Here is a 17,251-nt window from a genome sequence, read left to right as displayed (position 1 = left end):
GAGCAGCAGGTAGCCTCTTCTCATTGACAGAGAGGGGTGTGTGCACCAGCTGGTGCTTAAACTGCTGCTTGCAACTGGAGTTCAGATGCAGAATTCCTTTGGGATCTTAACAGCATCATGAAACCCTGAGCCCAGGTCACCCATGCTGTTTTGTTTGGATCAATGGCTTATCTGATGGAATAATTCAGCTTTAGAAAGGGATGTACTGTGGCAGGATCTGCAATGTAGATCAGTGTAGACAACAGCTGTGCCCTCCCAGCTCACTTTAATATGCCCAGGCCCGTGGCTTGCTCTGGCACTAGAAGCAGGGTCTAGTAGTCAGCAGAAACCCTCTGTTCACTTATATCTGCTGATGTGATCATGCTTCTGCCTGCACGGCCTGTGACCCCAGTTCCAGTGTTCACTGGGCAGAGAGGAGTCAGGACTTCTGCTGCCTTTGTATTCTCTGCAGAACTTCAGGTTAACAGCTGACAGGGATCTTCTGGCAACCTGCAGCAGTTGGTGGTGAACTCTTAGTGAAGAAAAGAGATGAAGCCCTAGAGAATGTCAGTGCTGCTTGTCCGTGCTCAACTATCTCCTAGTCCAAAAGATGAAAATGGGAAAGGAGTAAGCAGAGTGGCATGAAAACACATGGAACCAAGGGTTAGCACTGAAGATTAGGAAAGCCTGAGGTCTCATATCCAGTTGCACGTTTAAAGTAGATTAATCAGACTCCTGCTCGATGGGAAATTCGTATTTCAAATGTGAGGTCAAAGCAAAGACAGGCAGTGGCATTAGAAATTTGGGTGAGAGGTTCACAGGGTGTCATGGATCATTGAGGAGGCCATGAGCTCAGATGTATTTAAACAACCCATCCTGCATCAAGACTTAAGCCACTTGGAAAAACATCTGGCCATAGGTATGTTCAATATAAAGTAGCAGGAAGTAGGGCAAGAGGCTCTTAGAGTGTGGGGAATAGATCCTCTGAAAGATGCTACTGGAGACACATGGAGGGAGAAGATTAAGTGACAGAAGAGGGACACTTTAGGATTATGTAGGGACTCCAGAAGAATGTGAAAGTGATCCCCAGAAGGGAATCAAAGCAGCATGTATGGGATCCCACAGTAGCCCCAGGACTGTATACACTCCGTGGCTGATCAGCCTGACTCTTACCTTGGATTATGTATTCTCCCCCTTGGAACAGGGAAGCTATGTCAGAAACCACTGCCCTAATACACCAAAGGTCCCTTCTTCTACTGCTGAATACTGAAGTCACGTAGTTTGGAAAATTGTGCCTACATCTGTGATAAAATGTTTTGATATCTGAACCCATCTGGTCTTAAACTATGAGTCAGTCAGGGGAGTGTCTCTGAGGCTGAAGGAGCCTTGATAGCCATCAACTTTGTAGTGTACTCAGAAAGCTGAACTACCAGTATAGTGGTGGACCCTGACTGGATGCCTGCACCCACCAAAACCTCTCTGTCATGCCCTTTTAGAGCTGGACAGGGACGAGAAGATATAACGAACGGTTCGTGGGTTGAGATAAGAACCAGGAGAGATCACCCAACAAATGCCATCGCAGACAAGACAGACTTAAATTAGAGATATTGATTAGAGTTATTGTTAACAAAATCAGAGCAGGATAATGAGTAGTAATATCAGACCTTTAAAACAACTTCCCTTTACCCCTCCTTCTCAGCTCTATCTCCTCCTCCCCAGTGGCACAGAGAGACAGGGAATGGGGATTGTGGTCAGTTCATCACATGGTGTTCCTGCCACTGCTTAGGGTAAGGAGTCATTCCCTTGCTCCTGTGTGGGGTCCCTCTCATGGGGGACAGTTCTCCAAAGTGAATCCATCCCATGGGCAACAGTTCTCTGCGAACTGCTGCAGTGTGGGTCAGTGCTTCAAGGGCAGGCTGCTCCAGCGTGGGTCACAGTCCTACCAGGAAACCTGCTCCAGTGTGGGCTCCTCTCTCCACGGGTCTGCAGGTCCCTGCCAGGAGCCTGTTCCAGCACAGGCCTCCTGTGGGGTCACAGCCCTCTGTCAGGCATCCCCCTGCTCTGGTGTGGATCTCCTCCATGGGCTCCAGGAGGATTTCTGCATCCCATGGGTGCTCTGTGGGCTGCAGGGGCACAGCTGCCTCCCCGTGGTCTGTGCCAAGCAGGGGAACCTCAGCTCGATGCCTGGAGCCCCTCCTGCCCCTCCTTCTGCCCTGCCCTTGGTGTCTGCAGGGCTGCTCCTCTCACGAGTTCTCACTGCCCTCTCCTCTGGCTGCAGTTACATCCGTGCAGTGACTTTCTTTTTCCTCTACTTGAATATGTCATCACAGAGGCTTTGCCATCACTTCTGGTGGGCCCTTGGCTGGCAGCACGTTCGTCTTGGAGCCAGCTGGCACTGACCCTGCTGGACATGGGAAAAGCTTCTGGCAGCTTCTCACAGAAGCCACCCTTGCAGCCTCCCTGGTACCAAAAGCTGGCCATGCAAACCCAGTCCAGTGTCCTAATAAAAACCACAGTTTAATTATCTAAAGATTGTGTAGTGTTTTATACTCATGCTTTTTTCTCTGTAAGTTTTAAAAAATTTTGATTCCTTTGTGTAATGCTACACAAGGAATATTATAAATCTGTCAGGTTCACCCACTGATCCTACACTATGCTTTTTGAGTCTTTAGTGAGGGGATTTAGCTTCCCATTTTTTTCTTTTCTCCTCTTGTTCCTTCTATTTCTTTGGAAACTTTGTATTATCCCGTTTTTCCCATGCAACTTGACTGCACCAAACTCAGAGGAAGGAGGGGGGAACAAGGTACAACTGGAAACATTGCCTAGTTGTGCATGTAAAGACAACTCATTGGATATTTGTGCTCCTCAGCTGGGAAAACCCTTTTTAAGAAATGTAAACAGCTGAAATTCACAGTTAAATACAATTTTGCAAAATACTGGTGTACCAATTTCAATCTTACAGTAATTTTTTTTATAGTAGCATTTTATGCTGCTACCAATAATACTGGCAGTGCAGAAGTAAAGGACTGTTTATTAAAAATGAAAGCCAAAAGCAGCTGCTGAAAGAAAATGCTGTGGTAGCGAATAGTATTGTCCCACCACCTTGAATTACATTTCTCTTTAAATTCTTCCTCTGGACAGCTCCTGTTGTTCTACTAAGTAGTTTGTATTTTGAGGCAAGGGTTTTGTGCTAATGCAGCTTCTGAAACCATTTGTTTGTAGGGTAAGCAGCAGTAATGAGCACAGCTTTCGGAGCTGTTACAGATGTACCTAACCTGTGCTAGCTGCACAGTGCAGCAAAAATCATTTGACAATACTGAGGACAAAAGTGCTGCTACTGTTACTATTTTCTATAATAGATATGGTCATTACTTGATATCACAGGCAGTAGCTGTCACAAGCCATTTTTCCTGTTAGAAGGACTATAATTTTTCTCTTTTATAGTTCAAATTTCACTGCATTAGTGTGCTGACCATAATGGCAGTGACTTTCTGAGTTAATGTTTTTTTGCTTCTTTTTATAGTAGATTTTGTATAGAACGTGGAAACTGATTAAAATGACCAAAATAAAAAATGAAAGTGAGAAAAAGGTCAGTTTTTTCTTTTTCTTTCTTGTTGCTTTGACTGCTTTCTGCTATTTATTAGAAGTTGAGGCAGTTTAGTGACTGTTTTTCAGGCACTTTTCTTCTGAGTAGTGGAGAGATTGCAGTCTTAATGGGATGGTGAATGAGTTGTGGGCCTTCTCCTATGGACTCTCCACATATTCCTTCAGAATATTTTTGCTATAAAATAATTTTGTAATGTCAGTTTCTGCTTAAAATGTCCTCAGTGTATTGTGCCCTGGTAGATGTTAGAACACAGTCGGCATTTTTTCTTGAAAGGAGATTTCTGGGTAGAAGAGTTGGGGGTGGTGAATCTCCACATTCTTTAGTTCCTTGATGTTGCCACTTGGTGAGTGCCTTGGGGAAACATAGATAGGCCATCTGTGGATTTCACTGTTTCTGTGGATTCATTCATTAGTTGCTCTGGAGTCTTCATCAATTTTCCCCCTACTTTCTTTTATGATGCTAGTAACTTTTGTGATATTTAAATGGTATTTAATTCTAAACACCTCCTGGATGTTCTGCAAGAGCCAAAAGTTATGAAGTAGCAGTATTCTTGCACTTGTGGCATTCATTGACACACAGATAGCTCAGACTGGTTTGCTATGGTGCCTGGGACAATGTGATGACAACTGAGAAGAAATTGGTCTCTGATCAGTTGTAGTTACTGGCTTCAAGTCAGTTATACTGTATTTCTTGTCTGATGAGGCTTGCTAACAGCATAAGTTGGTGAATCTGGTGTCCTTGTCCTTAAAAGGTTAGTGAGATTTGAATGAGCCAGGTGTCCTGGCGCTGGCAGGATTTAATTTATGCTACATTTTTATTAGAGTAAATGAATTTCTGATGATGCATCCTGCTTAAAGTGCTTTTATGAAAAGATTTACGGGCTGATTTTTACTGGAAATGATTCTTACTCATATTTTAGGAATTAAATTTTCATACATCTGATTACTTTTAAGAAAGTTTGAAGTATATACTCTACGACTAGTAAAAAACTCATAAGAAACCTTACTGTCTTTTATGCAGACCACGTCAAAATTAAAGATGAAGAAAAAAGCAACTAAGACCCAAGAAGCCAAAAAAATCTTGAAGAAGAAATTTAAAGTTAATACAAAAATAGTTTTTACTGAAGATGGAGAGGTAAGATCACTTAAAAGTAATTGTATTTTTTTGGAATTGAAGTTTCTATATTTCTGTATTCTATTTGTAGTTTCTATAAAGTCAAAAATGTACTTTATAACTGTATAAATAGGCACACTGCTAAAAAATGTGTGGCATTTGTAATTGGCTTACCTTTTGCAAAAGAGTTCAGCTTCCATTTAGAATTCAGTTCCAGTGAGAAAAAGAGAAATGTTGAGCACTGACCTCTTTTCATCTTTGTATGTATAAGATACTTGTATGAGAGCTGTAAGTGGATGTACAGAATTGTATCTCTTTTCTGCCTATTATCTTCAATTTCAGGTGGTATCAAGAGCTTGGATTTTTTTTCTCACAGAAATGTAAAACAATTTTCCTGTAGCTGTTTGCTAAATCTCCCCCAAGTCTTGAGTTAATGTACTGGAATTGAAAGAAGACCCTGATTTTCTTCCCAGTATTCACTATTTCTAGAATAAAAGTTTTGTTACAAAAGCTAAGGAAGTACCAAATTTTGGCCTACTGGTGCTGGTGTAGCAGTGCTTGGAAATTTGCCAGTTATTTGATTTGTTCTTTTAGTAGAGCAATAGAAAAATTTATTGACTTTATACTGAAAGGAACTATTGTGGATGCTGGTCACTCTAGGGTTTCCCTGTGGAAATAACCTCACTAGCAAATGTCCACATTCCATGAACTTTTCTATAATTTGATTTCACAGCTTCAGATGCTGTGCATGTTGTTTTTTTCAATTTCCAGCAGTAAGATAAAAATAGGGTGGGTTTTTTCCCCTCTTTATAATAATTTCAGTAAGGCATAAAGAGAGGTCACATTTACAAGTATATAATTTGCTTTTTTTCTGACAAAATACATCATTTTATATTGCAGGTGAAGGGAGTGTAGCTACATGCGTAATTACTAACATTAGGCAGAATGTAAAAGGTTTTAGAGGTTGCCCCATTGACTGAAAACAATGTCAGATATTTTTAGATATTCAGAAGCTGTTGTGTCAGCTTCAGATTCATATGCAAATGTTTTAGGTATCTATGCAATGAAGCAAAAAGGAGGAAGAATTGAGAGAAATCAATCACAAAGATTATAGTTTGAAAAGCAATACAATAGAAAAGGGGTGACATTTAAGGAAACACAAAATTTGCATCTGTGGATGTTGTTCTTGCTTTTTTTCTCCCTGAGCTGTGTAAAATTGTGCATTGAAATTTTACTGTTCTATTCTGCATGCTTCTTTTTGATAGTCCTCTAAAAATGTATCTTTCTAGAAAATACAACTGCACAAACTCAATTTTACAAAAGGATGTGAAACAATGGGTTGGATTTATCTGTACCTATTAAATAAACAGCCTGTGTGCATTAGGGAGTCCTAAATGTGTTTGGTTTTGCATTTGTACTGAAAAGCATTCTATATTTTCTGCCGTGTACTTTCCTTTCAAGAGTTAGTACTCTACCAATCCATGAGCAAGAATGATTTTGCAAAGACTTTCCCTTGAAGGTGTGTGCTCATACGCTGAGGTATAAGCTGCTAGGTCATAAGATAGATGGGGATATTTTTTGGTGAATATATGGTCTTTGTCTTGAATTCAGTTTCAGATATTTAGGGGAAGCTGGATGTGTTTAGTGTGTCATCCATCAAACATTTCATCAGCATGAGTCATCAAACATTTCCAATACACTCTTAGTACAATAATCAAAAAACCCTTCCATGTCTGTTCTCCTTGCTCCCCTCAAAACATGAACCTGCAGTCATGGGGTTTTTTTGTTTTTCTTTTTGTGTATTCTGGAATAAAGGTTTGTCTAATTTTTGTCTTGGTTAATATGTTGGAATGTTGATTTTTAGATGAAAGGTACTGTTTAGATTTACTGACATTTTTTTCTGCTCTCATTTTTTCTTGAGAGCAAGTAGTTTTTTCTCCCCAAATGAGTAGCAGGATTAGAAATTACTTGTTCTAATCAGGAAAGAGGACAAAATAAGGGAAGAGATTGAAGTGAGTTCACTAAACAATAATGTGAGCTAATGAAGACACTTATTTTAAAATAATAATTTTAAACTGAATGTGGTGTTAAATAAGGTCTATTAATTTGTTTCCTTTGCAGATGACTTTCTTTATTTGGTGTGAAAAAATAATGTATTGGAATATTTAAGACACCAAAAGTGTGATGTGGAAAAGATTATTCTAACCATTATTTTTCTTGCTGGCATCTCTAATTCAGTTAGTGCAGCAGTGGCCACCTGTGCAGAAATCCAATTTGGCACAAGCAGATGAGGAAGATGATGCCAGTGGTATCAACTTAGATAAAGCCAAGGAAATCCTGCGTGAAGAAGACAAATTTGACAAAGAAGAATATAGGAAGAAAGTAAAGGAAAAACATAGGGTAAGTTGATTTCTACCTCAATTATTGAAGTACAGAAGTACTGCACTGTGGATTGCTCAATGAGGAAAAATACTTAAATACGTTGTGAAATAAATGTAGTACAAGTTCATTTAAGCTCTTCAGTTTTATTCAGGACTACACTCACAGGAAAACTTTTAATAGCTGGATAGCACAAAGCCTTATTCAGCATTAAGTGTTGGTAACAGTGGAATTTTATTTACAGCTTTAAAGTTTGGTAAATTTCGTAGGAGTATCTTTTTTTTTTAAGCAGTGTTCACTGGAAGGGTTTGTTTCACCAAAAGAAAGTATTATTAGGCATATACGCTCTAAAACCTGCTGGCAGTGAAAGAGTATCTCTGAAATGTCTTCAGACTACCATTTGCTCAACATTTAGTGTCACATTTCAGCTAGGCCAAAGTGTTAACTTTTTGTGTTAGTGTGCTTAGGGCTATCAGAATTTACTGAATGAATTACTCAAACTACATGATATGATTTTGGCTGTGACTTGAAAAAATTGGTATCTGCAGTCTGGCTTCTCTCTGGTGTTTAAAAACCTTTAAAAGTTGCAGACCACAAGTTTTCCACCTACTTCTCTATTATTTGTTATGGACCAAAGCAGGGTTGTCTGATCTTACTGTGTACCTGTCATATAGAACACAGCTGTGTCTTTGAGCTCAGGGGTCATTCTGTTAGTGATTGTGAGATGGGTATGGCATTCTCCAGATAATGGATACTTGTAAGATTCCACAACTATGTGTTGTTAAAGGCCTGATTTATACTCAAAGCTTCAAATTTCCAAAGTGTTAGAAAGTGTTGTTTTATTGTCCTATTCTGTAAATGCTGACCTAATTTAGTTTGACTTTCCACTGATTGTAAGTAGTTAGTGCAAGATCTTCCAGTGTTTGTGAGTGTTTGAATTGGAACAAAATGATTTGGAAGGAATTTGTGAAAGTTTCAAGTCATGTTTTGGCTATGAAGTATCCTAGCTAATGTCAAAGTTCACACATTTAATTTGAGTCTGCTCCTCTAGTCCTGTTGCAGTCATTTGACAAATACAAAAAAAACTCACATCATTTTTAGCAAAGGGTTCCAGTTGATAGGAGGTGAAAAGAAACCATGTTTGTTGTGCTCTAAGTGAAATAATAGTCGTTTACAGAAAACAATGCAATCAGATTTCAAGGATGCACTTAATGAACAGGGAAGGAGAGACTGATTCTGTGACTTTGCAGTCAATCTCTTATTCACTAGCAGATTCATAGAGTTTGAGTGTAGGTTTGGCATCAGACTTCAATGATAAAATACTTAATCTCTTGGTCTGTTAGCACAGCTTCATTGTTATAGTGCTGAGGGGAACAAACCACGTATTTCCCTGCATTGAAGAAAAATACTTAAACTGTGGAGATACTGTGAAAAGAGAATGTCTCTTTTCAAAACTGAGACAGACAAAATTACCAGACTGGCCACATCAATGTAATTGGGTTTTTTTTTTAATTATAGAAAGTGTCATACATGAAGCTTCTTGCAGATTAGTGCATGAGTATTTTTCATGCTCCATCCTTTATGAAATGAAATAAAATAAATTATAGTATATAAAAGAAGGAAATAGATGAAATAGATTAAAAGAAAAAAAAGAAGACTTCTGTTTGATATCCTGTGAAATGATTGTCTAGTGTTAAGGGCTGCCATTCAGTCACTGCATGACTGACACACATCTGACATTGTTCCGATTTTTTTTTTATTTGAAACTTCACAGTTTGAGGTGAAAAATACATCATATGTAAATTCTCTGTACATAATTAAGTATTCAGTTACCTGATTGTTATTTAATTTTTGGAATAGTCTTATAACAGTTTAAAATTATAACATCCAGCTTTAAATAAGATGAAACTTGCAATGAAAGGGCAGGAAGGTGATGGGTGTTTCTCTGGTAGAACCTCATTTGCTGTCCCATTGTCTCACCAACCTTTGTGGGTAAAGATGAATCTCTCTCCCCACTACAAAAGGCATTCAGGATACCAATTCATTTCATCTATTAATTAATATAGTTTATATAAGGTAAGGCTGACATACAGATTGATTCTCCTGCTCTTTCTTATTACTGAGTCATCCATTTATGTTTGGGATTCTTGACAGTCAACTGTTGCTGCTTAGGAAGCAGCTGTAGTAGTAATTATAGGGAAAATATGCTAAGCCCTGCTCTTTTGTCTCATCCAAGGAGAGACGGGCATACCTCCTTCTTTTTGGATCAACTTTAACTGGTCCTGTGACCAGAAGATTCCTTCTTCCAGTGATTCATGAAGAAGCTACATATTGACTTGGTAGAGAAGATACTACTCAATTTTTTCATTGCCACAAAATGTGCAATTTTTAAAATTCACACTGTAGGGGAAGGTTCTGTGGCATAATTCAGAAATCATAGGTAAGTGTCATAGATAAACATTATTTTAGCTATTTCAGTCATTGTTTTTTCACTGATGTTTTTGGAATTTATTGTGTTGTTAATGGGCAAGTCATTTATCCTTCATTAAGAAAGAATGCCAGGGGAAGATTTGAAGAGCCTCACGATAAAAGCGAGCTACGTGGCCATTTGCACAGTGACTTCCCAATGGTATTTAAAAATTCTCCCACCTCATAAGGTTTCCCTTCCCAAAAGATAATTGCTCAGCAGCAGATACTAGTTGAGTCTGAATTTCTGTTTAAAAGTTTGGTTGTTTATGTAAGCCTGGCAGGCAAGTGGTCTAAGTTATTTCTTGCCCTCATTTGGAGCGAGAGGGTGAAACCTAAAAGATGAATATTCAACTGTGTTACCAGTAAAGGATGTGAGAGCAGTAAAAAGACTAGGAGACTTTTTTTTTTCATGACTTTGGATTTTGTGTAAGTGTGTATGTCTTAGTGTCCTTTCTTGTGTCATTGAAAGAGGAGCTTTTTAAAGTCACATACTTTAATCCCATCTTATATATCCCTTTGCTGGCATTCAGCAGAACCCTTTATACAAAGTCCTAAATCCATCACTTGTGACTGTCATTGCTTCTTTTTAAATCCTCTGTGCTTCACTCTGAGCCAAAATACATCATGTCATAACATGAACTTTGTTATCTGACCTGTCCTTTCTGCAGTAATGCTAATTATTTAATTCCTATCTTTGTTTAAATTTCCTTCCTGCAAGCAGACTGCTGAAGATCTTTGTCCATTTGACATGTTCCAATATCAGATGTGACAACTTTGTTTCTTGGTTTTCTGACTTGGCTGCTGAATTCTCCTACAACTCTCTTTTTCCTAGCTTTTTGAAAAAGCTATGGCTGAATCTTTCCTTTCTGCTTTTGGTTAACATTTTCATCAACTTAACTTTGTTCTGTTCCTTCACTTACATCAAGTTTCAAATATGTCTTAATTCATATTTCTTCTTCTTAATTCCTTTTCTTCCCTACTGCAGCTGATACCTGCAGTAGTTTCTTGGTGCATGTGTGTGTTGTGTGTGTGGCAGTTGTTTTGTTTTTTCCCCTTTAAATCAAGTTTTGAAACATGCTAAATCTATTAAAGTTATTAAGATTAGCAGGCCACTGGAGACAAATGCATTTTCTTTCTAATTAATCAAATGTAGCAGTCCGATACTTGGTTATTTACATATAATCATAAAGTCCCCTCAAGCTGAATGTGTGTTAATAGGTCTCTACATTGGCTTTGAAATGGTGACTTATAATAACAAAACAATTTACAGAAGGCTATAAATGCAGAAGTTATTTGATCTGGGTTTTTTTATCTACAGGTGGGTTCAGGTTTTGATTTAGATAATGAGTAGATGTAGAAAAAGCAGTGTTTTCATTAAGCTTGTACTTTTATAGGTCATCTTCAATTGAGAATCCTTTCTTAAGGTTTCTGCAGTATAATCTTGAAGATTAGAGGTCTCTGGGAAAAAAGTTTACTTCTTAAAATCAAAACATCTCTAAAATAGCTTTTTTTTTTCTAAGGGAACATGATACATAAGCTTATTATGAACTTTCCTTGCAAAACTGTTTCTGATGAAGAACAAAACTATTCAGAAGTATCCACAGGCCATTGCTTTTAAATCCATTTGTGAATGTAATTTAAATGAGCACAGTTTCCTGTATGATCAGAAAGATGTTTTGATGCATTCATGAGATGCTCGGATTAGAAGAGTTGTGTGTTGCAGCGCCTGAAGGCTTGTGGCAACTTGCAAAGCATCTACACTATAATTAGGTTTCCTTCATGAGTCTCACATTTTATTATCCTCTCCTTGCTCTGCAAATATGGAAGAACTGAAAATCAGATGGATAGAAGTAAATAAAAATCTGAGATATAATTGTAATGTAATTAATGCTTACTGAAGTATTGGAAGCAAAGTAAATTTTAGTGGTTGAGCACAAGGGAAGGACAGTAACACTGATCAAGATGATGTGAAAAGAATTCTGCATTAATGGCTATTTAATGAAAGCCATTTGAAATGTGTATAATGTTATAAACAACAATAAAGGGGAAAAGTTAATAAACTATTCAGAACATGTTTTGGCACTCCATTTTTCAAGTTTTCAACTGAAAATGCAGTGTTGTTAGGAGGAAAATAGTGGCAGAGAGGGATTCATCTCACTTCTTAATAACCTCTTTTTCCCTGTACTAACTCAAGCTCAGAAAAATGCCTGTTGGCGATGAAGGAGAAATGAATAGGAGCCTTATTTCTTACCTCTCTTTCCCACCAGTAAGATAGGCTGTGAATTTTGAATGATCACTGTGAGAAGAAGGCTAGAATATTTTTTAAAATATAACTTTATTTGGGCAGTATTAGTAGAAATCAAGCTGAGACTTCAGGGGTCTGATACTGCTAGATGCAGTAGTTCTGTACGTCCCTGGAAGACCTTAAACAAATGTATTTACAGAGAGATAACTCAGTTAGACTGCGGGTGACGGGGGATCTTTCAGAAGGTACTGCATTGTACCATAAGTCTGTATTTTAAATTTTAAATATAATATATCCTTTGTATTTTTGAGATTCCTTGCACAATCTTCCTGGGATACTGATGTTGCTCTATGGAATCTGGAGATATTTTGTGGCCCTTGTGCCACTGAAATGATCTTGATTTGTACCACTTGATGTTTAGGGCTGTATGTTCTCAAAGTTTTGCTTATGCTGTTCTTAGTTCAGTAGGAAATAGAGAATTATTTTAGAAACTGTAACAGATTACCTCTCTTCGGTTTGTCTCCTGTGCCCTAAATGCATTTGTTAGTGCCATAGTGCATAATTTTAATAAGGAGCAAACACTGCAATGTTTCACCCTTTGTGTGTTTGCTCTCCCAAATACTATTACTCTATTAACTGTTTCCAAGTCTAAGAGAGAGAATTCTTTGTACCAGACTTAGGTAGGGATTATAATAAAATAAATAGCTTTCATTTTCACAAGGAGTATATTGAATTCTGATTAAAATTCATTTTTGAAAATGGGAGATTACAGACTGGTAAAGGACCCAAATCCCTTGGGTTTGAACTCAGGCAGTTTCATCTGCAGGTGTTTTTGCTGAAGCCTGCTGCTCTTCCAGGCTGCAGAGTGAGCCCCCTGCACGTGTACTGCACAGAGGGACACACACACAAGACACACTCTGGATATCCACAGAGACAAGAGAGGCTGCACTCACATAAACATGCACAGCACAGGCAGCACAAGCTTATTTCTTCTTGTTGACTGATAAGGGGTGGTGGCCACCAGCAGGACTAAGAAGATCTCATCACTCCTTTGATTGATAAGCGCACTCACCAACACATTAAATAGTAAAGTGGATCCTAAATACGTCTCATTTAATACCTACATCATAGGGCCCTTGTGTAGTCACTGACCTTGGGTTTTTCGTCATGCTAGTCTTTCTGCTCAGTCTCATAGTACCTTTCAAATACTCAATTTGAAATTTACTCCTTCCCATGAGGCTGATAAATGTAGATAACCTGTTTTCTCTTTGTCTTACCGGTTACAAACTTTTGTGTGAATCTTCCCAAGATTGTGTTTGTGCAGTTCCTTAAGTGCTCATCTGCCAGTGACTTACGAGTTCACATCTTTTGCTACTGTCTGCCTCACTGCTCATTAGGGTTAGAGTATTTCATATTCACTTTAGTACTTTTTCTCCTTGTCTTTGTCTTAGTTGTAACAGGCTGTCATTGCAAACTGCACTTTTACATTCAGCATATTCCTACCATCAATGTGTCCCTAGGACTTACTTCTTCCTTTGGCAGCCCCATTCCAAATGGAGCTCTAGGCTCTGCCTCTCTGCTTTTGCAAGTGATTTCTGTTGATGGCAGAGTAGTTTTGATTGAAACATGTTTGGTTTATAGTTTTATAAAATAATTCTAAAAGTTGTAGTGTGTTGTAATAAATCATTGAATAACGTATATCATGCTCAAGAAATTGAAAAGATTCCGCAGGGCTTTTTCTTTATTTTATAGAATAGATGTTATATAACACAAGCTGTTCAATATGGTTGAAGATAAATGATCCCATGAAAAACAGCATTTTTAGTTTGAAATCAGTCATTAGATTAATTCTAAAAGAAAGTTGCATCATATTTCCAGGGAAGTAATCTGAAGGAGTAAAAAAAATTGACATGCAGGATTATGCTCTTTATTAAATAAAGCACCTGAATAGTCCTGCACTTTGAGGTGGAATTTGTCCATGTGTACAGTTGGTTTAATGTGGTGCTGGGTGAGAATGATAAAATTCTCTCACGTAAAGAATATGCCAGTGTAAGAGCAAAATATAAAGGGAAGGAGGTTACTGCTGAGAGGAGTGCTCAGCTGAACAGCAAGGAAGAGTAGAGATGGAGAGATGTGTAAAATAAATCAGGGAGTATTACTTTGTTCGAAAGCCTGTCTGAGCTCTTCCATAGCTTTTGTGTGCAGGCAGTGCTGCTTTTACGCTCCAGATGCACAGCTATTAAGATAAGGGGGATGGACACTGAGAAATGGGTTGACAAGCATCCTGTTTCAGCCTTAGCTGCAGCATCCATCTGGTCTCCCTGTGGTGCCAGTGGAGGCAAGGGCTTGCTTGTTTATCTTTCACTTCAGCAGCTGAATGGGCTACACTTAGAGCTTGAAGTGTCCATGGATGTTTTTAAGAGTCTTGCAGCAAAATTAGAGTTCTTGACCTCATCTTATTGATGTGAAAAATAAGAAAACGAGATCACAGGTGATAGAATATTTTGAGTCCACAAGGACTATTGAATCCAGCTCTGAAGTGAATGGCCCATATGGCAATTGATCCCACAACCTTGATATTCCTAGCACCAGGCTCCAACCAGCTGGTTTGTGTACACGCTAGTCAGATGAATGACAGGAGGACACAGCTGTGGGGAGGCTGAAGTAGTTCAGGCACAACCTTAAACTGGGCCTTTACCAGCCCTAGTGCTCTAGGGGAGCTTCCTAATGCCAGGCTGCTTGTCCTGCTGAAGGATGTACTGGAACAACAGCCCGAAATGCTGACCTCTGTGTGTAAAGCTCTGTGAGGCACCCTTTGCTTGCTGAGGATCCCAGTACTGCTGGGTGTCTGCATGAGCTGGCACAGATACCTGAGGGGCTTCTCTGCCTTCTCTCAGAAGCCCTGGGCTTTGTGGTGAGGAACCCTAACCCTGGCAGAGCAGTGACAGCAGCCTTGGGCTAAGGCTGGCTCAAAGGAGAGAGCTGTGGAGGCAGACATGTTGTGGCAGTTCTGTGTTCCCCTTGGCATGCCTTTTCCAGGTGCAGTGTGCTTGGAGCCCTGGGCTTTGTGGTTTTCCTGGTGTTTGAGCTGGGTGTTTCCTTATAGGTGGCTGCATTAAGACAACTCAGGAACCTGTGACCTCTATTGATAATGAATTTTCCACTGGCATCATCCCTTCAAAGGCTAAAGCAGCCACAAAATGAGATGAAGGGCATCATTGCCAACTTTCCTCTATTTTTCTCTGGAATATACTAGCATGGTTTGCAGTGTGACTCCCATTGATTTCTTGTTAAAATTTTAGTTCACAGCTTTAAACATTACTTTTAATCATTACCTAACTAGTTAGTTATCTACCTTCATTCATCATGTAATTCAGTTGTAGCTGTATTTTGAATTAGTTCTACCTTTATCTTGCACTGTATGTGTTTGTGTATGTGTAGGTTCAGTCCCACCACTCTCACAGTAAACAATTTCTTTGTAATCTTCAATCTAAACTAATCTAAATCTCTTTAAATTCAAAGCCTTTACCCCTTGTCCTGCCCAGTACATGCCATTGTAAAAAGTTGCTTTCCAGCTGACTGACTGGAAGGCCACATTTAGGTCTAACCAGAGTCTTCTCCAGGCTGAATACTCTGAACTCTCTCAGCCAGTCTTCATAAGAAATGTCTTCCAGCTCTCAGATCACCTTCATTGACCTCCTCTGTACCAACTCCAGCAGGTCCCTGTCCTCCCTGTGCTGGTGCCCCAGAGCTGATGCAGCCCTGCAGTGGGCTCTGAGCAGAGCAGAGGGGCAGAATCCCCTCCCTGGCCCTGCTGCCCACCACTGGATGCAGCCCAGGACACGTTTGGCTCTCTGGGCTGTGGGAGCGCACTGACAGCTCATGGCCAGCCTCTCATCCATGTACATGTTTAAACCAACTCACTTAAAAGCTTTAGAAAAACTTCCCTATCATTAAAACCTACTCACTGGGAAAGGAATCATTTTGATCTTTGTCCACTGGTTTCTTGTGTTGGTTTTGTTCCAATAATGTCCTTTTAAGGGTCAGTTTCTGCCAGCTTCTGTTTTCTTCTTTTTAATGAGAATACCTTTTTCCCACTGCCTCTAAGACTTTTTCCAGTGCTTGTTTAATGATCAAGATTGTCCATGTGCTGTTTTTCACATGCATTTGATGGCTCTGTGTTGCCTTAAATTGGTGATTACCAGGTGTTTCAGTTTTCCTGCCTTTAAATAAACATCAGCTTTACAGATGAGGCTTACATCATTATGTTTATATAGCTTGTTGTTTAAAGAGATTATTTAATAGGTTTCTAAAACCAAACATTGAGATTAAAAAAAAATACCTCACAACAAAACAAACACAAAACAATGACAATGGTTTTGCTTTTTTTCCTGAAGGTATTAAGATTTATTTAATAGTTACCAAAATTGTAGTTATTTCCAGTTTGTTTTTTTTTTTTTTTTAATAGTATTCAAAGAAATACTGATAAATTTATTCAGTTCAATGTTTGAGTTAGGAATGTTAGTTTGTTTCGGAATGTTTGTTAGGAATGTTAGCTGGAGAATTACTTGCATGTAGATGTTTTCTAGTTTCTGTAAGGCGAAATATTAAGCTACATAGCAATATAAATGTAGCAATGAGCCATGAGCATGGAAACAATTCAAGCTTGGTGTGAAATCTTGAAGAAGAAAACTGTGGGAAACACATTTATTAAGTCAGTTTTCAAGCACATTTGTGCTTCAAAATTTTGGTGGAAACCAGCTCTTGACTATTGCAATGTCACTGTATGAGAACTGCTCTGAACTTTTGAACAACTCTGGGTTTTCTGCAGCACAACTGACTGAATTTAGCTGTGTCCCACTAAAATAACAAAAGATAGTTGGATACCAAGACAAGGTTCCACCATTGACCAACATGGATTTGCAAATCACAGCCAGATTTTTCCAGGCAATGGAGTGATTTATTCCAGAACTTGGTAGACCATTACCTCGGCTGTTAAATAGAATGGGTTGGTAGCTCCAAATTATGGCATCTGTATGTAAAGGAATAGTTACTAAAAATCTAGTGTTCAAATGATGGATCAAAACCTGAGGGAGTTCTTGAGTATTTAAATAAAAAGACTTCAGAGGACTCAGATGAGCATGAAATTTTTCCAGGAAATAGATTTGCCACAGGCTTTTTTAATGCTCTCAGAGCTAAATATGCCATAATATGCATTAGTTTTGTTGAGTGAAACTTTTATTTCCCTTCAGGTAAGGAAATGTAAGAGGTCAGTGAAATTTTAGGGTGGAAAAACAGCAGGTTGTCACCAGCTAAAAGAATTTATTGAATGTAAATCTGACCTATGCATAAGTTCTTTAAAAGAAAGAAAGGCGACTTTTATTGTACAAATTTTCTACGCCTCAAAAAAGCTAAAAGAAAAATTACTGTATGAAACAAAGCTCTTCATAATAGAAATA

At 38.7% G+C, this 17,251-nt stretch overlaps 1 protein-coding gene across 1 annotated transcript in view; it reads left to right on the top strand.

Annotated features, from left to right (window-relative positions):
- DDX10 (DEAD-box helicase 10) overlaps window positions 1–17,251 on the top strand; it is a 154,490-nt gene that overhangs the window by 92,144 nt on the left and 45,095 nt on the right. Inside the window, exons 14-15 of the mRNA XM_058018377.1 lie at window positions 4,607–4,720; window positions 6,938–7,099. Of these exons, the coding sequence (XP_057874360.1) occupies window positions 4,607–4,720; window positions 6,938–7,099 (276 nt within the window). The remainder of the gene's footprint in view (window positions 1–4,606; window positions 4,721–6,937; window positions 7,100–17,251) is intronic.

Source organism: Melospiza georgiana, chromosome 2 (genome assembly GCF_028018845.1).
Source record: "Melospiza georgiana isolate bMelGeo1 chromosome 2, bMelGeo1.pri, whole genome shotgun sequence".
Taxonomy (NCBI): Eukaryota; Metazoa; Chordata; class Aves; order Passeriformes; family Passerellidae; genus Melospiza; species Melospiza georgiana.
The sequence above is the reverse complement of the archived record's forward strand: the minus strand, read 5'-3'. Positions and strand labels throughout refer to the sequence as shown.